The sequence below is a fragment of the Pungitius pungitius genome, chromosome 5 (assembly GCF_949316345.1).
Source record: "Pungitius pungitius chromosome 5, fPunPun2.1, whole genome shotgun sequence".
Classification (NCBI taxonomy): Eukaryota; Metazoa; Chordata; class Actinopteri; order Perciformes; family Gasterosteidae; genus Pungitius; species Pungitius pungitius.
Window position 1 is genome coordinate 12,669,249 of NC_084904.1, and position 21,809 is coordinate 12,691,057.

At 43.1% G+C, this 21,809-nt stretch overlaps 4 protein-coding genes across 4 annotated transcripts; 3 read left to right on the top strand and 1 right to left on the bottom strand.

Moving 5' to 3' along the window:
• Window positions 1–335: 335 nt before the first annotated feature.
• Window positions 336–7,844, top strand: LOC119225560 (arrestin domain-containing protein 3-like). Its single transcript, XM_037483508.2, has 7 exons — window positions 336–2,169; window positions 2,268–2,337; window positions 2,724–2,871; window positions 3,333–3,435; window positions 3,554–3,819; window positions 4,011–4,105; window positions 7,786–7,844. The coding sequence occupies exons 1-7, from the start codon at window positions 1,752–1,754 to the stop codon at window positions 7,829–7,831; spliced, it is 1,146 nt and encodes a 381-aa protein (XP_037339405.2). The 5' UTR covers window positions 336–1,751; the 3' UTR covers window positions 7,832–7,844.
• A 225-nt stretch (window positions 7,845–8,069) lies between these two features.
• LOC119225559 (arrestin domain-containing protein 3-like) lies at window positions 8,070–11,014 on the top strand. The gene is made up of 7 exons (XM_037483506.2): window positions 8,070–8,332; window positions 8,833–8,871; window positions 9,514–9,574; window positions 9,778–9,928; window positions 10,060–10,156; window positions 10,234–10,490; window positions 10,682–11,014. The coding sequence occupies exons 1-7, from the start codon at window positions 8,077–8,079 to the stop codon at window positions 10,952–10,954; spliced, it is 1,134 nt and encodes a 377-aa protein (XP_037339403.2). The 5' UTR covers window positions 8,070–8,076; the 3' UTR covers window positions 10,955–11,014.
• A 416-nt stretch (window positions 11,015–11,430) lies between these two features.
• Window positions 11,431–14,530, top strand: LOC119224480 (arrestin domain-containing protein 3-like). The gene is made up of 6 exons (XM_037481457.2): window positions 11,431–11,797; window positions 11,882–11,942; window positions 12,029–12,176; window positions 12,255–12,351; window positions 13,174–13,430; window positions 13,805–14,530. Exons 1-6 carry the CDS (start codon window positions 11,542–11,544, stop codon window positions 14,063–14,065), a joined length of 1,080 nt encoding a protein of 359 aa, XP_037337354.2. The 5' UTR covers window positions 11,431–11,541; the 3' UTR covers window positions 14,066–14,530.
• Window positions 14,531–19,466: 4,936 nt separating this feature from the next.
• On the bottom strand, window positions 19,467–21,533 carry LOC119225117 (piggyBac transposable element-derived protein 4-like). The gene is made up of 2 exons (XM_062562175.1): window positions 21,345–21,533; window positions 19,467–21,170 (listed from the first exon to the last, which is right to left on the bottom strand). Exons 1-2 carry the CDS (start codon window positions 21,531–21,533, stop codon window positions 19,467–19,469), a joined length of 1,893 nt encoding a protein of 630 aa, XP_062418159.1.
• Between the last annotated feature and the right edge of the window lie 276 nt (window positions 21,534–21,809).

The following is a 21,809-nucleotide window of genomic DNA, read 5'->3' on the forward strand; positions in this document are numbered from 1 at the left end:
GAGGCAGAAGCCAGGTACTAATGGTCATGTGTTTGAGTGCCACATACACATTAATGTCCAACACGTACTGTAGATCCCCATCAACACATTATGTTGCTCAGGCTCTCCTACTTAAAAGCAGAATGTGTCAATCACTCGTCCACATCAGGCTTCCACATTGACCTCAACCAACCTTTCAAACAAACCTGATACACACACAATGTCTCTCGGGAGCAGATGATGTCACTCTCCAGATTGAGAGTTAAAGATTGTTGTTGTTAAAATATTATTATTAAATTACTATGATACAATAGGATTATTTAGAAGTGTTTTATTTAAATTTATAAATTGTTTCTTGTTCCTTTCTCTGGGATTTTTATATAAATAGACATGAGAAAAATAATTATGCTACATTATAAGAATGAGATAGACTTTCCACAAGTGTCACATGTAATCCTCAATAACATGAGTAAAATACGGATGTGAATGCTCTGGGTCTCAATTTACTAACGTTACAGTACAGACCTTCCACTGTTTGTAGGCCCCAATGTTAAGTCTTTGTGTCTAGCTAATGGACAGTCAACGCATACCAGATGATGATGATTAAAGTTTGTTGATTGAAGCGACATCTGCTTTTGAGCTGTTCCTCTTTCAAAATGCAGTTCAAGAGCTACATCAAGATTTTGATCTAAATATTACAAACTTGTCTTCTCAAACATTCAACTTTATAGAGTTACACATGTAAACACTCAGCTAATTGAAAATGAAACATGAAACAAGTGATGGAGGTACTTTGTACGTTTGGTGGAATGCAGATGGTTCCTATCTATGTTTCAAAATACAGAGCAGCGCTGCCCAAGAGGAAGTCTAGTATTGTGGTTTCCATATATCTCTAAAAGTCCAAACATAATCTCATGATCTACAGTATCACAAAGACCATCTCTTGCTTTGGAGGAAACTGCTGGTAGGTCCATTCTCCTTTCAAATAGAGCTAGAAAGCAGGTATGAAGGTACGTGTTCAGGTACACTTCTGCTAGAAGTTTGTTTTATGCCTTTTGATTAATGGGTATTTATCAGCATTTTATGGATGTACATGTACCTTGAAGCTGCCAAAGGGGTGTTAAAGGACTTGGTATTTAAGTATTACAAAACATAATGTTTAAAATGCCATTATGAGGCTCATTGTTGTAAAATAATGGATCCCTATCTCAATGAAACAAGACATGCTGGTTTATAATGACAAATTAAGTTGTCAGTCTTTATAGTCATGGGTTACACGACCTGAAGTGCAGAATAAAGTATTTAGTGCCATCTAGTGGTTGAACATTTACAGGGTCAACTCACCCATGTTACACAAATCATACTGACACCAAGGAATGCTTTTAGCTTTTGTTTTCTTTTAATACAAATAAATGTCGATATATGCAAAAAATGATGGTATGTAGTACCTCAGGCCAGAATGTCAGGATTACTATATCCTAAAATATCCTGAATAAATTAGACCAGAAGCTGCGTACCAGCTTGGACAAGAAGGAAGTAGCCTGAGTTAAGATGGAAGAATCAAATCAGGGTATTACATGTCATCTAACAAATAGACAGCAAAGCAGATCCAAAAGATGATTAGATCAGATTTCTCGCCACTTCTCCAGCTCTTCATCCCACGCATCCTGCGCGTGAGGCCTTGGCTCCAACCCCAATCAGGGCTGGTCCTTCAGCATGTTGCGCGCATGCGCAACGTGCGTAATGCCATGTTTTGATGTTGTAATCTGTCAATGATTGCGTCCATAAAGCAACTGGTCTTTTTTACTACAAGGAAACTATTCAGACCATTTTATAATAGTTTTTTTTTCTCCATTTTCTACTACTGTAGTGACACTTTTTTACGCTCTTTTTTAAAAACTCGCTTCTTAAAAATGTTCCTCCACTCCATTAAGAACTTAAACATCAATTTTAACGATGTAAAATGGACGGGTAGGTTCTCCAGTGGTGACCTGATAACGGGACACGTCTCCTTCGACCTCTCAAAGGAGACGAACATCACTTTGATAGAGGTGGCAATGGCAGGGAAGGCGAACGTCCACTGGTCCACGGGGGGAGGCGGGGGTGGGAAGCGAAGAAGAAATCGGAGACACTACGCGGCGAAACTGGACTTCTTCAACTTCAAGAGCGTGATCGTGCAGCGGAACAGCGGTGAGCGCGCGGTGACTTGGGCGGGAAGGCTTTGGGTTGAATGCGAGCAATAAGTCGTCGTTCAGTGAAGTCTCACTGTGTGTGTCCTCCCCCTCCAGCCACAGGAGGGGCGGCCAAACTGCAGCCGGGCACGCACGTGTATCCGTTTACCTGTCAGCTCCCACACGGGTGAGTGTGTGTGTGTGTGTGTGTGTGTGTGTGTGTGTGTGTGTGTGTGTGTGTGTGTGTGTGTGTGTGTGTGTGCGCGCGCGCGCGCTCACTCAATCCTCACGTGTTGTTTGTCTTGTTTCTGTTCCAGAGGCCCTTAGAGAGCACTTGGTACTAAATACATAAATACATATTAATGGCCAGTCATCATTATTTAGAAGCAACCTTGATAACTAAAAGCCAGTCCCGTGAATATAGCATTCTTGTTTCTCTGTAATATCTGAGATTTACCTACAGCTTTTTCTGCAAAAATGTATGTTTATCATTGCCAAGGGATATCAGTATTCTGCTATTTCTGTTATTATATAATTTTTTGGGGGAATGATCCTCCTTTTAAATCAATGCAGAGACTTCCCATCCACCTTCCATGGAGTTTGTGGACAAATACTGTACACCCTGACAGTGAGCATCCACAGGCCGTGGCATATGACCAAGGATTTTGTGACAGAGTTGAACTTTGTCAACCGCATTAATACAAATCAGCCACAGTTGCAGGTAAGTAATTCCTGACCATGTTCTCCCACCAGGGCCTTAACCCCCACTGTTTTCCCACCATTATTGAACTATTACTTTGTTCCAGGTTTGTTGTAGAGCAATTTGATTGACCACAATTATTCAGGAACCGCATCCAAGTAAAATAAAACAAAGATCTGAAAACTAATAGTGAAGAAGTATTCAGATTATTTACTTAAGCAAAGGTATAAATTCCAGCCTGCGCAAAGGCTTCCCTACAAGTAAAAGCATTAAAGCCATTCTTGAGGGAATTATGCAGGCTAGCTATTATCAGAAATAAATAACAGAAATGATTGTATTATAAAATAACCTCCCTCAGAGATGGAGGGGAGTGTGTGACACTATTCCCACAATGCAAATCAAACTTAAGAAAACCTAAAGTAGAATATTGGAAAATCAGAAGCATTCCAATGGTCCTCATCCGCCGTCTCGTTGCTCTGCAGGCTCCTCTCTCGGGCTCCAACTCCATGACGCTGTGCTGCCTCTGGTGTGTCTCTGGTCCCATCGCCATGACAGTCAGTGTAGAGAAGAAAGCTTTCATCCCTGGTACTCTTTCCATCCGTTCCATCAGTCCACCTTCATGGTGACACACCCCCGATAGCGAAGCTTAAATACGTTTGCTGAAGGGAAATCCATCCCAACCCTGTGTTTGTTATTCCTCCAGGTGAAACTGTGAAAGTCATTTGCGACTTCAGCAACGCTTCCTCTCGAACCGCTACTCCCAAGGTGGTGCTGCAGCAGAAACAGATTTGCTACGCCAACAACAAGCGCAACAAGAGAATGGTTGTCAAAAACCTAGTGTGTGTCACCGGTCAGCCCGTCGTTGCTCACGCCTCCGACGTTCACGCTAGGATCCTGCTCCCTGTTCCCGTGTTAGCATCGCTCACCATTTCCAACTGCAGCATCATCGACGTGGACTACTTTATTGAGGTTGGTGCCAGCGACAGCCGCTAGAAGATGTTCAAAGAAAAGGATTTCACTGTTTTGTATTCAGCTTGTTTCAGTTGTTCAGAGAGGTTCCATTTGTTACTTTGAATACACACAATCCTTGTGTTAGCTATGCTATCTTTTTGTGGGTTTTCAGTAGATCTGTTCATGTTGTTTTCTTGTGTCTCCCGTAGGTGAGCCTCAGTGTGAGAGCGGCATACGACCTCACGGTGCTGTTTCCCATCATTGTGTGTGACGCCCTTGTTAATGCTCAACCTCTTCTTTATTTGTGAGTTTTCTAACATTACAAGCTGTTTTTTTTAATCATGCAGGGATGTTTGATCGTAGTTGAAAGGATCTTTTATCTTTTACATTGCTCACTTTGATGCAATTAAACCCATTATGCCATTATGTTAAAGAGTAAGTAGCCTCATAGTGCCTTCATTTACTGTGCAGAATGTATTCAGAGGCGATGGTGGCACATGGAGTAGTGTGGTGCGGCGGAGACCGCAACGTTGGTGGTTTGGCTCCATGTGCCATGTCGAAGTGTCCCCTGAGCAAGACTCCTAACCCCTAATTGCTCCCCGGGCAAAATGTAGACCATGGGTTAAAAATGCAATGTAAGTTTCTTTGGATAAAGGTGTCCGCTAAATGACATGGAATATAATTCATGCATCAGGGCTGCTCAGAGGTCAAATATACTATGGGCGGATCAAGGTATATAATTAAGTCACCACAGGATTATTAATATTGACGTGCAAACATCTTGGTTATTAAGTATCATTCAAATTTTGTTATGGTTTCAATATAATTACCTCTATTTGTGTTCACTGTTATCATTCAGATACTGTTGTACTTTTCTTGTCTAAATGGAGAATATGTGTAAGTTGAATCCAAATCTTCAAGGGATTGTCTCCTATACACCCAAAAATATAATATGAATGTTTGGAATATATTATTTTAAGTATTTTAAGTTCTAAGTTTAGAACTGGTTGCATTGTTTTATCTGAACGGCTCATCTCAGCAGAGAAAACACTAAGTATTGAGTCAACTAAATGCTCTTTTTAGCCAAATTGTATATGCAATTGCATTTTATACACGATCATCTCAATTTCAGTTTCAAGCAGTCTCCTCTTTGTTATTCAGCCAGTATGTTTATAATCCCTAACTTGTAATGTGGGTTCACATCATCTCAGGCGGCTGCTTGAATATTGCTACTGTGTGAGAATTAAACATTTTAGGATTTTCTTTTTTTATATAACTAACTAACTAATCTAGCTGCAAGTAAGCTCAGATTCCAAATGAGTTGTCAGCCATAGACGGCGAGCATACAGCATCAACTGCTGCTGAACTTGAACCTCACTGCCTCTTGCTGTGGATAATTTACTGTGCATATAGATTTTTTGTAGTCATAAGTTAAATCCAAAGGAATTGTACATTGGTCCCAAAGTCATATTTGTGCCAAAGTCATCCATCAGGTCTTGGGTGTGGCACATGATGATGCAAAGAGACTCGTTGTCTTCCTGCAAGACAGATTTCGGTATTTCTTCCGCTTGTACAACCCTTATTAGTGTCTTGCTTACAAATATGGTGCAGTGTATTTGGTTTCATTTAGGGGACAGTCCGCAGTGTGAGGAACTACAACATTTTAAGTATTTACTCCTCGTGCTTCTCCTGTACAAAACACCTCCAAATTTCAAATAGCTGCTCCTATGATGACTCCAGCCACAGCAAATGGCAGGATGTAAAGAAATAGCTGTCAAAGGTGGTGAAATGTAGTCATTAAATCATTGACAGTTGTCCAAAGTGACTCAACAACAACCCACTTCTGTCTTCAGGACACTGAAAATCACCTGGCTGTGTAGGCGCTCACCTTGTATTGTTTGTCGTAATACAATAGGTCACAACATCGCAAAACTATTGGGTGTGTTTTTTTTTATAAAAGCTATTTTATATAGAAGCTTTTATAAGGGTGAAGCACTTTATAACCATTGTTTTGAAAAGTACAATGTAAATAAAACTGTCCCACAAGAAAAACACTCATTTGGGTTCATTTCCATAAATATTGATTTTTGCTGCTTTCAAACCTTTTCCCCCTCACGCTTAAAAACATACTTGATGCTCTTTGCCTGGATTCCATACTCATTACTTACACCCAGGTGGTTGGCACACATGATCCTTGCTTATGAATTATTTGAATCCATCCTGAAATCAGTGTCTATCTACATGCAGACACACACACCTCACAACATGTTAAATCTGTCCCTCACGGCCTCACCTTGGCTGCCTCCAGCAGCGCTTGGAAATCACAAAGTGTAAAAAGTACAAATAGTTAGAAGCTTCCTTAGTGGGATATCATTTCATGAACAAAGGTGTGACACAAGAAACATCTCATAATGGGGGAAAGCAAAGCGCTGGCGCAAGACCAGGCGCAACCGCATTGTTACATAATGTACTGATGGGAATGGCTACGGAAGTATTTCTAAACTTCTAAATGTCCCAGTGACCACTGTTGGCGACATAATACGGATGTAGAAAGTACATACTTTAGAAGACTTTTTGGCCTGGGCTCCCATGTCTTCTCAACATTTGTGTTTTCTACCAATCATTTTAAAAATGAACATGAAACAAGAAGATTAGAATATAACCCATCTTCACAGGAGTAGCTTCTCAATCTAAAGCTAATACTTCTGTCAGTGTATCGTGTACATTGTGTTGTCACGCTATGCAGAGACCTGGCATCCTAATTTAAAGGCTCATTTGGACAGATCCAGTGCACACTGGAGGCAAACCAGTGCATGGCGATGAGAGTAGACACCAAAGCTGAGGGTGAAGCTTGCTTTGTGCAAAGAAAACCTAACCAGTGATCGCATCTCACAGCACACACACACACACACACACACTGCATGCCTATTGTGGTGGCTGGTAGACATTAACACTGTGGCTGTGATTTGAAAAAACACTTTTTCATTTTCCTGACTCCACAGCACAGTACCGCCATTAAGAAAAGGAAGCGCTTTACATGGGCAACAGTTGGCATAGATGTGAATAATGCGAAGCCATTTTAGCCATGTGTGATAGAAAATGATCGGATTGGTATTTCACTAACAGATGTAAACAGTGGTAAGCTGTACAAATAGCCACCTCTTGACTGTTGAGTCACGTGCAGCTCAAAGTCTCTTGACTCATAAAAGATTTGCCCAAGGCTAAAGATTAGACGACAACAGCATGGCGGGGCGGGCTATACATTTAAAGCAATTGCCTGCTCACACCTCCTCTGTTTTTGGTTAAACTCTGATGTGCAGATAAATGGCAAGAGAGATGTCACTATACTTGTCTGTTTATTCAAGCTAATGATAAGAATATGATGTGGGCAATGATGTCCTACAGAAAATGTGTATACTTTTTTTTGAATGCACAATGAATACGTGATCAAATATCTAATTCCATAGACAAAAAAAAATAGAGAAAAATCAGATTTAATGATTTGGTTACAGATGACTTATTTTATCTAGTGAGATGTGTTAAAACTAGAGGGAGCGTAAAGCCCAAATCGATGCTGTAGCTCCTTCGAACACAATCTTTTACACACGGGGGTTCAGATACCTCTGTAAATGAGGGTTAGAACCCACCCGCTGCTGCTCCTAATACTGGCATCAGAAACCAACATCACCCCAACATGCTTTCCCTCCCCACGGGTTCCTGTGGATGGTGGTTATCTCATACAGAGTATCCAGATTCAAGTGAAGCCAGATCTTGGTTCAGAATCTGTTCCAAAATCTATCCAAGGATTTAGAAAATTGGGCTACAACCACAGAAATAACGTGTCCATGTAGTTTTTACTGCACTTATTTCCCCTGAAATATTTTATTTTTGGTTTCTGCTTTAATCTAAGAAAAATGTCATCAGCAATGTCATTTTATTAATAATAAATACAAACTAATATAATTATGTTTTTGTTTGTCCTAGGCACAAGGTGGAGGATGAAACATTTCCGTATTCAAAGTCACGTTGAAATCCCGTAAGAACATCGACGTCATTTCTAAAAACAGACGTTGAAAAAAAACAACTAATTTTAAGCAATTTCCAACGTGAAGCACAGAAGTCGGAAAAGTTCTCGGCGAGTAACTGCGACATCAGGGAATTCACCTCCTCCGGACGACGACACACCCATCACGGAAGTCAAAGGTGTTCTTAACCTGCCTCAGTTTGCGCTCGGCTTCATTTCACGCCTCGGGTTTTCCTCACGGGACACGCGACATGTTGACCAGCGTCAAGAGCCTCAAAGTCACCTACAAGCCCGTCAACGAGAGGAACACCTTCACCAATGGCGACTGCGTGTCGGGGGAGGTGACGCTGGAGTTGACCAAGGAGTGCGCGATGGAATCTCTGATGGTTAAATTCAAGGGGAAAGCGGAAGTGCTGTGGACCGAGAGGCACGGACAGACCACCCATGTGTACCACTCCAAGGACAAGTACTTCAGCATCAAACATTACTTCTTCAGAGACCTCAAAGGTAGGCGGCTGGCTTCATGAACACGTGTGATAATTTCACACCTGCTGCTTTTCGAGGATATATATATATATATATATATATATAAAATGGGATGGATATAAAAAATGGTACGACATATGTGGGCTGGGAAGCACGCACAGGTTGATGTGATGTGTTTCAATTATTTTTGTTTCCTATTGCACGAGAAAACAACTGTCAGTTTCGACATCAACATTGTTTAAAATGCTGGGATAATTTGGCTATATTGTCCAATCAATCCGTCCGCAGATGTGAAAAGTAATGAGTCATGTAATGAGTGATATAAACAGTGTTGGCCTCCAGCTTATCCGTTGTGCGGATTTGCAATTATTGTCTGATTGTGATGAGCAACTGAACTTAAAGGTTTTCTAAGCTTTACAAAAATTGTTCCAGATATTTTCCTTTTGAAAAAATATTTCATAGCTCAAGTAAATGGCTTTTATTGCTTATAATTCGTTTTTCTTTCTTTTTTTACTTTGCAGATGATAACCAAACCCTGCTGTCAAACCAGGGAGAAACATGTATGTATGTAATGTATGTATGACTGTAGTATTTTACAGTCGTGGTCAGATTAGTTCAAAATTGACAGCTTGTGAGTATTTATGGAGAGCCTTTTTTCTTTTACAGTTTATAAGCTTAGTTTGTAGTTATTACTATTATTGGTTGGGTTTTTTTCTTCCACAACGGCTGAAATTCGCGTGAGCCGCAATGAGATAACATAGAAACATAGAAACAACTTAAAGTTGGTCCTCATGTGTGTCTCTCACACAGTATTACCTCCACTAGCCACATGGTGGCGCTGCTTTCAATGCCCAACAAAGCCTCCAAACATGAAACACGTCCTTAAAGTTCCCCACAAACCAAATACTTGGTGGTGTATCATAGGAGCAGCTATTTGAAATTTGGAGGTGTTTTGTACAGGAGAAGCACGAGGAGTAAATACTTAAAATGTTGTAGTTCCTCACACTGCGGACTGTCCCCTAAATGAAACCAAATACACTGCACCATATTTTTTTTTTTTTTCTTTAAACACATTTTTGACATCTAGGATAATGTTCACAGGAGCTTGGTAAGGTCTTATGCAGTTTTTAAAATTCCTTCCTTCTGTAGGCCATACAAAAATTGAAGCCTGCAGTAATATTTTTAATATATATTTTTTTCAGACAGCAATGTTGCTGCCCCAGGATGTCATGTTTATCCATTCTCCTTTCAGATCCCTTTCCTGTAAGTAATGATGTAGTAATAATCATTTTGTGTTCATGAGTTGAACACAAATGTATTCTATCGACGCCTAGTTTTTAAAACAAGGAAAATTTGGTAGTTGCATATAATCTTTGGAAAAACATCTCAACATTTTAGATCCACCGTATTGTATGTACAATACTTTAAACTATGTGCAGTCATTTCAAATGTTCTTCCGCTCTTAGGAATACACCCTCCTCCTTCAAGGGCTCTGTTGGTAAGATCGTGTACTCATTGGAAGCCAAGCTGAGCAGATCAATGAGGATTCCCACCAAAGACTCAACTACCATCAACTTTGTCACCAAGGAAGACTTCACCAGTCACCCTGAGCTAATGGTATTTGTGTAGTTTTATCATCTTTTCTGTCATTCCAATACATGCATGCATTGCAGCAGTGGAATGACCCAAACCTAGTACCAACAAGGAGGGTTTGTTGTTTAAGTAAAAGACATCTTGTCTTTTTTCAGGCACCCCAGCATGAGTCTAAGGATAAAAAAATGAAAATCTTCAACTCGGGAATGGTAGCCATGGATTTGGATCTGGAAAAAACAGGATTCTTCCAAGGTGACGGCCCGTAAAGTTATATTGACACGTGTCTGTGTCATGGCAAGGACTATTTTGACATTAGCTCTGTTTCACAGGAGAGGGATTAAAAGTTCTGGTCTGCATTCAAAACAACTCCACTCGCAATATCAAGCCCAAGTACTGTGTGTACAGAAAGCACAGTTTCTTTGCCCAAGGGAAAAGAAAATGCTGCACCAAAGACCTCATCAAAGAGGTGGGAGAGCCCATCCCTCCATCCGCCACGGAAAAGTTGACAAAGATCATCCCCATCCCTCTTGATTTGGAACCCTCCATCCTCAACTGCAGCATCATCAAAGCAGAATACAGACTCCGGGTAAAGCCAATGTCAAACTGCTCGTCTACTCGTCACTGTGGTGGTGCTTTTATGTTATTTGTTGTGAAGAAATTCACCTTCACCAATCTGAAGTATTTTATGTAAATAATCGTGAATGCACAAAATGCATTGTGCTTATTCTGCTGGTAGAACAAAGTCCAACCGTGTAACATCTGCCATATTTACTGCAGGTCTACCTCGATGTCAAATATGCCTCCGACCCAGAGATCAAATTTGGTATAGTTGTCCTGCCGGCCCAGCAGGTTCCTGGTCTGCTGGGACCACATCCAGCTGCTCCGTCTGACTTTGGTTTGGAACCATTCGGGGGCACAAACCCAGCACCCTGGGGCTTTGTACCACCACAACCACTTGCATATCCTGGACCTTTGGATCCCCCACCTCCCTATGAAGCATATGGAATGTACCCTCCTCTACCAGAGAGTCACAGAAATAAAGAGCAGTAATGGCACCATGAAGATACTTTGACTTTGAAATGAAATAAAGAGATCATATATATATGTAAATTACAGTGTGTTTTACTTTATTTATTCTTACATTTAGTTATAATACCAGTGTGGTTGAATCGGACACTATCCACTGCAATCAAGTGTAGCTCAATTCACCTGCTGAAGCTACTTTCTTTTAGTCAAATTACAATATATATTTAGAATATATACTGTAATGCCCTTTGGACTAAAATCCGATTATGTCACATTATTTGATGTGAACGGAAAAAGTGTCCTGGGACCCTTTAAGAAAGCGTATAATGTGAGTCATGAAACTCGAGCCCAAAATACAGGTATTCTGCTCCGCCCACAGAGGTGTTATCGGGAAAGCAGCGTGATGGATGGCTCTGATTATTCCAACAGCGTTCTAAACCAAGCCATTGGTTAACAGTGTGCGCATGTGTGTCTCTCACCTGTAGTCACGGAGGAGAAAGACCGGTTCAAGCAGATTTGCGTGCCTGAGATCAGATAAAGAGCGAGTAGCTCTCAGGCTTCAAATACTTTTCAGAGATTTTGATTTTGCACACGGTGTTTCCTTTTGGATAATGACCATCAAAACTTTTGCAATTGAATATGATGCCATCAACAGCAAAAACACCTTCACAAATGGAGATACCATTAATGGGAGAGTCATCGTAGAGACGTCTAAGACAACTACAGTCAAATCGCTTGTTTTTATAGCCACTGGAGAAGCTCGGGTCAAATGGAGTGAACAGTATGGAGATCATCATCATGTGTACTGGTCCAATGAAAAATATTATGATATCCAACATCATATCTTGAGTGAGAAAAGACACGATGGTAAAGTATCAAAACAATACATTCTGGTCAATGATTCATTATTAATACACTGTTAGAGGACTTATGATACATATTCTGTTTCAGGCACAGAGGTCATTGGCAAAGGAAGACATGCATTTCCTTTTTCATTCAGCATACCTGACGGGTGCCAGTTTTATCATTTATCCATATTTTCAACAGATATTTTACTTTTTCAAGGTCATTTTAATTTTCTGTATGTTTACCTGGCAGGAAGTTCCCATCGTCTTTGAAAACCAACATAGGGAACATTGTTCATAAACTGAAAGCTGAGCTTAAACAATCAATGAAGCTGACGAAAAAGGCAAAAACCCACTTCACATTTGTGTCCAAAGCAGACATGGGAATTCCCGGACTTATGGTAAAAAATGATTTAATGATAAATGTTGTCTAAGCAGAGGAGAATGTTCTGATCAGAGCTGAGCGTCTGTTCTCATAGGATCCTCAGCATGGCTGTAAAGACAAATCCGTCGGAGTTTTTGGCTCCGGAAACGTTTCAATGGATGTTCACACTCAGAGAATGGGCTTCAAGCAAGGTAACTATTGAATCCTTCACGTAATGGATTTGGATTCACAAACATGTCCTCGTTCAGTTCCCCACAGTTCCCTTCCTGGGCTATTTTTAACAGCAGGTATTGACTGGATACTGTTTAACCACTACCTCACTCGCGGATACACAAGTTGCAATTCTTGTTTGGTGACAGTCCGCTCCTCCCTGTCAGGAAGTCCGTCACATGCTGACCAGTTTTTGTTTGGCCCTGATAATGAGTTGATGCTGGCAAAGAGAAGTCTTTGAGGCTGCAGCACTTGAAAACACAAGCTAATTTCCCTGTGCTGCTCTCTCCACAGGAGTAATTGGGCTGAATGTAAACTGCTTAAATCTTCTTTTCTTTTTTGTATTCTGTGTACATGACACTGCATTTGGAATCAATTTTGATGAATTGAAGTCCAATACAAACAAACCTGAAGGACACACTATATAGTAGTGACAGTTTTATACTAGTTCAGAGTTGTAGTTCATTATATATTAGTCCATCAGTGTGTATGAGACATACAACTAATATATAAAATAAATGCAGGGATGTTTGATAATCAGATTATGAGTGGTTTATAAAATGAAAGCAGACAGTCATCCATAAAACGGGTAGTGCCTATATACAGTATATATATTAAATACTATGTATGTATACTGGAAGTATACAACATGGGAGTTTTTTTGTGAGTTTGCCATGTGGTCAACCCTTTGTCTACCCAGAAAAACACGCTGCATGGGCATGCACATTATCCTAATGCAGAATTGGAACTGCTACACTGATTGAGACAACAGACTCACCAGCTTTCTGTTCTCCGTTTTACAGGCGAGGCCATCCAACTCACAGTGAAAGTCATCAACAACTCAACTCGTTCGGTGAAGCCTAAATTTGTGCTGTATGAGAAAAAAAGTTTCTTCGCCCAGGGGCACAGGAAAATCTCCATAAATGAGATCCTTAAGGAGAAGATGGAGTCGATTGCCTCTTCTGGAAAAGAGACTGTGAGCACGTTGATAACAATCCCCTGGGAACTACCTCCATCCATCCTGAACTGTTCCATCATCACGCAGGAGTACAAGCTGAAGGTAAACTTTATTCAATCATGGTCACAAGCTGTGGAAGGTTATCCTCCACTTCTCATTACTTGATTATGCTGATGGATTATGTTTTTGTGGACTAGCTACTGATGAAGGCTTGTAGGAGTATTTAAGTTTCTCTTTTCATTGTGTAATATATCTTATTTGTACCTTTAGTTAGTGAACAAGATTTGACTGCTTAAAGCTAATAATAATACAGTAATATAAGGGTAATATAGTAACTTGTAAAAAGTCAATGTATCTAATGAATCCCACAAACACTCGAGAGAAACCTACACAAAATAAATACTGGAACATGTAACATTGTACTCTATTCTACCAAGAAAGATCCAATAATATAACATCAGCAATGTCCTTCACAGATCCATCTCAAATTGAAATATGCTAGGAACCCAGAGATCAAGCTCCCCATAGTCATCCTGCCATCCTCTGAGGTCCTTGCTGAAAATCCGCCACCAGCTGCTGCTGCTGCTGCTGCTGCTGCTTTTGGATTTGAAGCGTTTGGGAACCCGGACAAAGTGCCCTGGAGCATGCCGCCTCCATCCCAACCTGCATCCCAGGCTGCAGAGCCCCCACCGCCCTGTGGGGCACATGCAGTGTACCCTCATGCAAGTGGCCTGTAAATAAAATATGTTCGTGATAACACACCTGGTTCTAACAATATTGACCTTTGATCATTTTTGGTCAGTTTACAGTCATGCTGCCACCAAACGTTTTTTTATTTATTTAATTGTGAATTTGTCTATTCTTCTCTGTTAGTGTTATGTGTAGATTAACTAAATTTTGATCAGATGGATATAGTTACAGTTTAATAAACATATAGTAAGACTCTACATGATACACTGTACATCACTATGCATTGGGGATGTTTCCTTTAATTACATCATTTTCTAATATATTTTCTCAATCAATAATACAAAAGTGGGGTGACTTTAAATTCATACTGTGTATGTACATATACCCATTTGACCAGTAAAGATCACTAAACTGTATACCACGTTTAAACTTGTAATTCTATTAACACACAGGGTAATTAAAATGTTTTAAACAAACTGTTAATTGTATTTCTACTAACAACAAATCGTCTTCACAAATGTAAATTGTTTGCACAAATTCTATTCTTAAAAGAAAGATTGATCGTGCGGAATGTCTCAGCACTATACATATTTCATAACTACAGAATAAATGCCTATGGCAAGTTTAAGGTATTAAAGTATCATTGGAAATGGAAAGCTTGAGGAAGTGTACTAACCCGAATCTGTTAGCATTGGACCACCTTTTTAGCAGATGCAATTTCTTTTCACTTTGTAAAATTGGATCTGGATGTTTCTTTGGTCATGATTTCATTTTGTTTGGCCTAATTCAGCCTGAAAGGCTGCCAGCTAGAGTTACCTGTGTGAAAGAGACACCTGCAGCTCTGGATCACATGGTGTGACACAGATACGGCGACACTAAATAAGTCAACCATGCCCGATCCTTGCTCATCGACGAAAGACCCCAATTCTTTTCCAGCTTTGTTTAAGGAGTTATCTATCACTAAAAGAGAATCGTCCAGTCATCGGTCCATCGCCTTTGGTCAGGTGATCTGGCGTAGACTTGTCATGACAGTAAGGCAGCTCTCGGTGGATTACAACAAGGTGAATGAACGAGGCATCTTCTCTCCCGGTGACACCCTCTCTGGAAGAGTGACGGTGGTGACCAGCGGGGAAACCAAAGTGCAGTGTCTTTTGGTCAAAGCCAAAGGAAAAGCTAAAGTGAAATGGCACGAACAAGAGGGACAAGCCGAAGGGATGCACATGGACAAGAAGACATACTTTTATTTTGAGCATATAATTCTTCAGGATAAAAACAAAGGGGATGGTTAGTATTGTCACTGTCAATAACAATAATATAGAACTTGAATTGTATGATTTTTGTCTTCATAGTCTCTTAACAAATATGTATGAATTTGCTTTTAACAAAAAAATGTATTTTCTTAAGGTTCAGAAATCATCCGTTCTGGGAGGCATGTGTATCCATTCACCTTTGTGATACCAAACACGTGAGTGGGGCATCTATGTCTATAATTATATTTAGAATAAACAGATTTCCTACCAAGCAATTAAAAAAAAAATCTTCATTATGCATTGTAAATATTTGCTTACAGAGACATGCCTTCATCTTACGAGGGGAAATGGGGCAAAATAACATATAGTTTAAAAGCACAGTTGACTCAGTCAATCTGGCTCGTCCACAAAACCAAGACTAGGTTTCCTTTTCTGACCAAGTCTGAGTTCCCCTTCGCCTCCAAATCAGAAATGATAATCATCGGACTAAAGGTATGGAATAGATTTACCTCTGTATATGAATCGTTTTTTTGTTTTTTTCCCACGTGTTTTCATGTAATAATAATCATTCATTTCAGCTAACGTCAGCGCAAACTGGAATTTAAAGATCTGGCTTCTTGACGGCGTATGTTTGTACTTGTCAGGAACAACAATCTGCGGATACGATATTATTTCATGGCTCTGCCAAGGTTGCTATGAATGTTTCCTCCGAAAAACTGGGAGTACAGCAAGGTAAACAGATTTTTACTAAAAATATCAATCTTTTTTATGAATCGTCTCAACCGAAGCCCTAATGGTGTTATCCTCCACCTGAACATGTACAGGTGAAGCAGTGGGAGTCTCTGTGAAGGTCCTCAACGACTCTGCACACACAGTAACACCCAAATTCTACCTGTGTGAAAAACAGACCTTCGCCGCTGACTCGAAGAGGATTGTGCACACAAACGAAACCCTCTTTGGGAAAGGTGACCCTATTGCAGCTCAGACCTGTCAGACCACGTCCAAAGTCCTGAGTGTACCCAGCCAACTCCACCCGACCTTCTTCAACTGCTGCATGATGAAGCTTGAGTACAGACTCAAGGTATTTATACGCGTATGTTGGGCAAGGCACGAGGACACCGCCACATGGCTTTGTGAGGGTGAGCACGTGGGAGACCGAGAGACAAAGAGGGGGGGGGGGGGGGGAGGGGCCAGAGGGGACAGCCTCGGTGTTGGACACAGTGTCATATTACAGACCGATCTGTTGCTCTCTGAGGTGCAAGAGCGAAACCGTCGTAACTGCACAATCATGGGATGCATGTGTTTCTGTGGTTGCAGGTCATTCTTGATGGGCCACGAGACTCAGAAATCAAACTTCCTCTGGTCATCCTGCTGGGCTCGCCTCAACCACATCTGCAAAAACCAAAGGGACTGTTTCACAACCTTCCCGGTTAAACATATTGATTCGATCACGAGGCAGAAGTGCGTGAGTTTCATGAGGAAGGCACAGAATAACTTTTTTAACGTTGCTACTGTTAAAAATGAGTTCGAACCACCTCCATTGCTTGATAAATCCCTGTTTGCTCTCTTGCCCACTAGATGGAGATGTGTGTCACAAAGAAGCCTTCTGGTAATAAATTATTCATTTCAGTGTTTGGAAAAATATATATTTCTCCAACACAAATCTGTACAACTACCTATGAATCGTACTGATGTGTACTTGAGTAAATGTGTTAGTTAGTTACCCTTTGCTACTGGAGTAGCCTATAAAACGTTTCAGTCAGAGGGAATTAGATGCTGGGGGGGGGGGTTTCATCTCATCTTTGACCATGGACTAATTTTGCCACAGAGGAAAGTATTGAACAAAGGCACATTTATGATTCTAACAGTCCATGTGTTACCCAACCGGCCGTTCTTAAGTGAAACCAGGCCCAGGTTCTTGACAGAGACTTCTTTTCCTGCCTAGGAGGGGAAACATGTTGAGAACTGAGCATTTTATGGTTGGGAACTGAACCGTCCGGGAAACATTAGATCTGGCTATTGTGACACCACATGCTCGCAGCACTCCCACCTGCCCAGGGGGGGGGGGGGGGGGTGGTGTAGAGAGACAGAGATGGTGCAGTGTTTGGTTCCTCCGCACACAAAGAAGTCTTCACAAGCTCACGTCTATCCCACAAAACAGCAATTAGTCCCTATACCCACCAAAACACAGGCGTCACATCCTGCTGTTCAGGTGTGCATGTTCTCTGCACTGCTGTTGTAGAAATGGAAAATTATGCTGATATTGTTTTGTGTTACTTGAGCATGTTATGTATTCATATTTGAGTGGAAACACATTACATGTCATTCAAATTGTATGTCAAACTTATGGTAAGTGTCTGTAATACCGTTGTGTGTGAGGACTGAATGACAGCCATTAAAATACAAATCTTGGAAAAAATCAAGACGTAGGGTCCAAAAGCTTTGATTGGACAGCTCATCATTTTCTTTTAAGTAGCACAGGATACAGAGCAGATTATAAAAAGGTCAATTCTGCATCCCACAAGCTGCATAAAGATATCCGCACAGCAGCAGGCTGCTTCTTAAATCAAACAGAAGAGTGACTTTGAGTGTGATTTGGATTGATGCAGAACAAAGTGACACATTCCTCTGATGCCTGAATCTACACCTGTATGAAGACATCTCCAGAGCAGCAGTTTCATGTCATTCCGTTCATTTTTGGCAACAGTGATGGTGTCGGCTGTGCTGTAGCAGAGCCTGCCTGGTAACCGCTCTGGCTCTGTGCACAGTGTGCAGCCTGTCAGCCAGCCAGCTCGCTCCCCACACACACACACACACACACACACACACACACACACACAAACACACACCGTGCTTGGTTTTGGAGAAGGGGTAGGGAGGTGTGGCCTTTTGCACCTCCCACCTCCGTAGCCAGAGCTAGCACCATGACAACCATGCGGGCCTGCTGGCGACTCCCTGTCTTCATCGGCCTCGGTTGCCATGGTAACTCCCCAAAGGGGCTCCCGCAGATCAGCGGGATGGCCGTCCAGTTGACTAACCCTCTCCCAGCTGGAGAACGGCTGCGAGAGCCAGCGAGAGAGCGGAGTGAAGGAGAAGGGAGGTTTGTGTGTAGTGTGTGTGTGTCTGTGTGTGACTGTGTAGGATGGCAGAGCAGAGCCCGAGGATGGAGAGAGAAAGAGAGACACAGGTGGAGATAGATATTGTGCTAGAGAGAGAGAGAGAAAGAGAGAAAGAGAAAGAAGTGAGACCTCAGAAAGAGGTACAGGAAGAACCTGCTCAAGCTTGGATGAAAATACACATTGTGTTTAACGTTAGTAACAATTCTTTCTTAATACCCTCTCAAGATAGCATGAGCAGCTTTGATTCAAGACCCTCCCTCAATGAACTAGGAACATGCTCCCTTTTTTTCCTCTAACAACTGACACATTAAGATTATTCTACCAAAAACTTGGTTTTTCCATCCGCTTTCGTCCATTTTTCAATCAAGTCAGTGACAAGCATCATGTTTTGAGGCCACAGATGGCTCTGAGTAAGTAGTGTGGTCAGAGAACTAAATGGCAGTATTGGTCAGTTGGCTGGAGAGGACTGAGGGCCCTTTTCTACTCCCTAATTGAACCAAGCTGTGTCCCCATGAGGTTCCAGACCAGAGCTGAGCCTCATTCAAACCAGTGTAAATTAATTTAAAGTTCAGATTTTATTTTCATGTTCACATTGTTTACCCTCTTTGCAACTATGGTGATGTTATCCATGCTTCAATACCACACACAAAAGTACATAATGATGAATATTTTATTTTGGAAAAGGAGTGAGATAAACTTCCCATAGTAAACATTTTCTGATCTATTATAAGTGCAGAAAAGTTTGATTCTTCTTTTTCATATAAAATCCTTCTCATCATTTTAAACGTATAAAAAAGTGACACAAGGCAATTCTGTCAGTGTTACAAGACGGCAAGTTGCCAAAACATTCTATACTAATTCAAATAATCTACAGTTTCTCTTTTTTTTTCTTCTCCATTATACGTGCAATAACACTTCTACCCTAAAACTAGTTCTACATAAAGTCTGTGACTATATTGTGCACTTGTAGTGGTAACCTTTGGAATTACAAACGGTTTCACGGTTTAAAAAAAACCTCCCTTGACACAAGTTGTTTGATTACAGAAAGGATATAAAAACAAAAAAAAAGCAGTCCAACGTTATTTATGAAACTCAGAGAAGCACCCCCCCCTGCACAGGTGGACGTTGCATATCTTGCAGCCGAACACGCTCTCGTGACGCAGTCCCTTGTTGGTGCAGTTCCTGCAGCGGCGAGAGCGCTCCGACATGCGCTCCAGGCGATGTCCGTACTCTATGGGGGAATCTGCGTGCCTCTTACGCGCCGCCCGCTCCATGCCCCTCGCCCCTTGGTAGTCTCCAATCAGCTGCTGCGCCAGGCGCACCCGGAAGTGGCGCTGGGTGAACTGCTTGCCGCTGAAGCCCGCCGGCGGCGTCCCGCCCCTGCTCTCCCTCAGGATGACGTAGGCGTTGACGATGCACAGGTTGACGTAGAACCACAGGAAGTAGCGCCACCACTTCTTACACGGCCTGCCCACCTGGTAGCACTCCCTCAGCTGGTCACACAGGTCGACGCCCCTCATGTTCTCCTGGTACAACAGCAGGGGCAGAGGCCGAGGCACGCCCAGGGACGAACCCGAGCAGTTCACGCCGTCGCCCTCCTCCTCCCCGTCCGCCTCGGCCCGCTGCCGACCCGGGCTGATGCCCACGATGCCGGGAGCAGAGTTGGTGGAGAGGCAGCTGACCACCTTGGCGTCCCGCGTCACCGTGGCGACCAGGTTGCCCCGCTGACACTGGTAGAACTCGCCCTGCGACAGCTTCCCGACGTTGCTGGGCCGCAGGACCTCGGGGTAACCCCGGCGCTTGGGCTGGGTGGGGCCGCAGGCGTACAGCCCGTCCCGCAGCAGCCGCTGGAGGAGGGGCACCGAGGTGAAGAAGCCGTCCATGAAGACGTGGTGGTACTGGCGCTCTAGGCCGCGCACTAGGGAGGTCGCCACCCTGTAGCCCAGGCAGGCGGCGGCCTCGTCTTCGTCTGGCTTGCCTACGTAGATCTTGGCCCGGTGGCAGAAGCCCGTGCGCGCGTCACACAGCATCCACACGGTCAGCCCTTTCCTCAGGGGCTTGGAGGGCATGCACTGGGTGGGGGAGAAACGGCCCTTGGTGACAATGGCGCACTTGTCTATGGTCAGACAGCGATTGGGCGCGTACGAGTCCCACATGGTGTTCTCCACCACGTCGAGGAGAGGCCTGATTTTGAAGAGGGCGTCGTACCCGCGCTCGCCGCGCACGGGCTCGGTCTCGCGGTCGCACAGCTGGAGGTACTGGGTGAGCTTTTCAAAGCGCCTGGCCGTCATGGTTTTTTTAAAGCCTGCGTTGCCTATGAAAATGTCGCTGGCCCAGTACATGCCGGTGTCCGGAAGCTGGTTGATGCCCATGAGGACGTTCAACCCCACGTACGCCCTCATCTCCCGGACGTCGGTGGGGTGCCAGTGGGGGTCGGATTTCCCGCTCCTCCTCTGCCGGTAGAGGGCGTATTTGTTTGTTTGTTCTACCATGTGTTCAAAAAGAGAATCGGGGAAGAGTATCCGGAAATAGTCACGGGTGTCGGCGTCGTCCCCCAGCGAGTGCTGAGGGCCGCTGGCCGCGGCGAAGGGCTCGATCGAAATGACCTGGTCGGGTTCGCCCCAGAAGTCCGCCGACGTGCAGTCCTCGTCCGAGTCCTCCTCGAAGCCGAAGCAGCTCCTGCGCTCCTCCTCCTCCAAATCGGAGAAATCGATATCCGAATCGTTCGAGGCGGTGTCAGAGCAGTTGGTGGAGGTGGAATAATAGCAGTCCTCCGCGTACTCCTCCTCATCGTGATTGATCCCGTTACTCCCGGTGACCAGAATTATGTTGCAGCCTCCCCCCGCGAGGAAGCCCGCCGCGTCCGCGGTCCCCGCCGCCGCGGCCGGGAATCCATTCTCCCCCTCGCCGTCCTCGTCCTCGTACTCGTCGTCGTCCTCCTCCTCCTCCTCCACCACCTCCTCCTCCTCCTCCCGTACTCCGTTTTCCTCGTCCGAGTCCGGCTTTCTGTAAGGAATTTCAAACCACTTCACATCGGCCGAAAGATTAAGCGGAGAGTCTCGGCCGTCGCACGCCGTGCTACTTTCTGCGTCCGCGCTAGTTTCCAAAATAGTAAAAAGCTCTCTCCCTTTTCTTGCCGTCGCCATGTCGGGGTATGAAAGTGCCCCTGCATGAGTCTTTTTATGTATATTTTCCTCAACGTGGGGGAAAAAAAATAATCGCACAAAACCCACTCACGACGTGCACTTAACGGAAGCCTCTTCTCGAACAATAAATTAAAAAAAAAAGCCCCAACTTGCTGCCTCGCGGACCTATGCGGCGTTTCTACGCGTGATTCTCATTGTTTCCGCTCGTGGGTTTTCTGGGGCTTTGTAGCGCAGTGTGGCCGCAGACGTCAGAAGCTGCATGTGCATGTCCTGCTT

Bases quoted from the DNA above. Each gene is read 5' to 3' on its own strand.
- LOC119225560 (XM_037483508.2), top strand. From the start codon at position 1,752: ATGATTGCGTCCATAAAGCAACTGGTCTTTTTTACTACAAGGAAACTA. The intron at 2,872-3,332 runs GTAAGTAATTCC...GTTGCTCTGCAG, and splicing joins CAAATCAGCCACAGTTGCAG to GCTCCTCTCTCGGGCTCCAA. The intron at 4,106-7,785 runs GTGAGTTTTCTA...TGTTTGTCCTAG, and splicing joins GCTCAACCTCTTCTTTATTT to GCACAAGGTGGAGGATGAAA.
- LOC119225559 (XM_037483506.2), top strand. From the start codon at position 8,077: ATGTTGACCAGCGTCAAGAGCCTCAAAGTCACCTACAAGCCCGTCAAC. The intron at 9,929-10,059 runs GTATTTGTGTAG...GTCTTTTTTCAG, and splicing joins CCAGTCACCCTGAGCTAATG to GCACCCCAGCATGAGTCTAA. The intron at 10,157-10,233 runs GTGACGGCCCGT...TCTGTTTCACAG, and splicing joins AAAAACAGGATTCTTCCAAG to GAGAGGGATTAAAAGTTCTG.
- LOC119224480 (XM_037481457.2), top strand. From the start codon at position 11,542: ATGACCATCAAAACTTTTGCAATTGAATATGATGCCATCAACAGCAAA. The intron at 12,177-12,254 runs GTAAAAAATGAT...CTGTTCTCATAG, and splicing joins TGGGAATTCCCGGACTTATG to GATCCTCAGCATGGCTGTAA. The intron at 12,352-13,173 runs GTAACTATTGAA...TCCGTTTTACAG, and splicing joins GAGAATGGGCTTCAAGCAAG to GCGAGGCCATCCAACTCACA.
- LOC119225117 (XM_062562175.1), bottom strand. From the start codon at position 21,533: ATGGCGACGGCAAGAAAAGGGAGAGAGCTTTTTACTATTTTGGAAACT. The intron at 21,171-21,344 runs GTGGTGGAGGAG...CACGATGAGGAG, and splicing joins TACGGGAGGAGGAGGAGGAG to GAGTACGCGGAGGACTGCTA.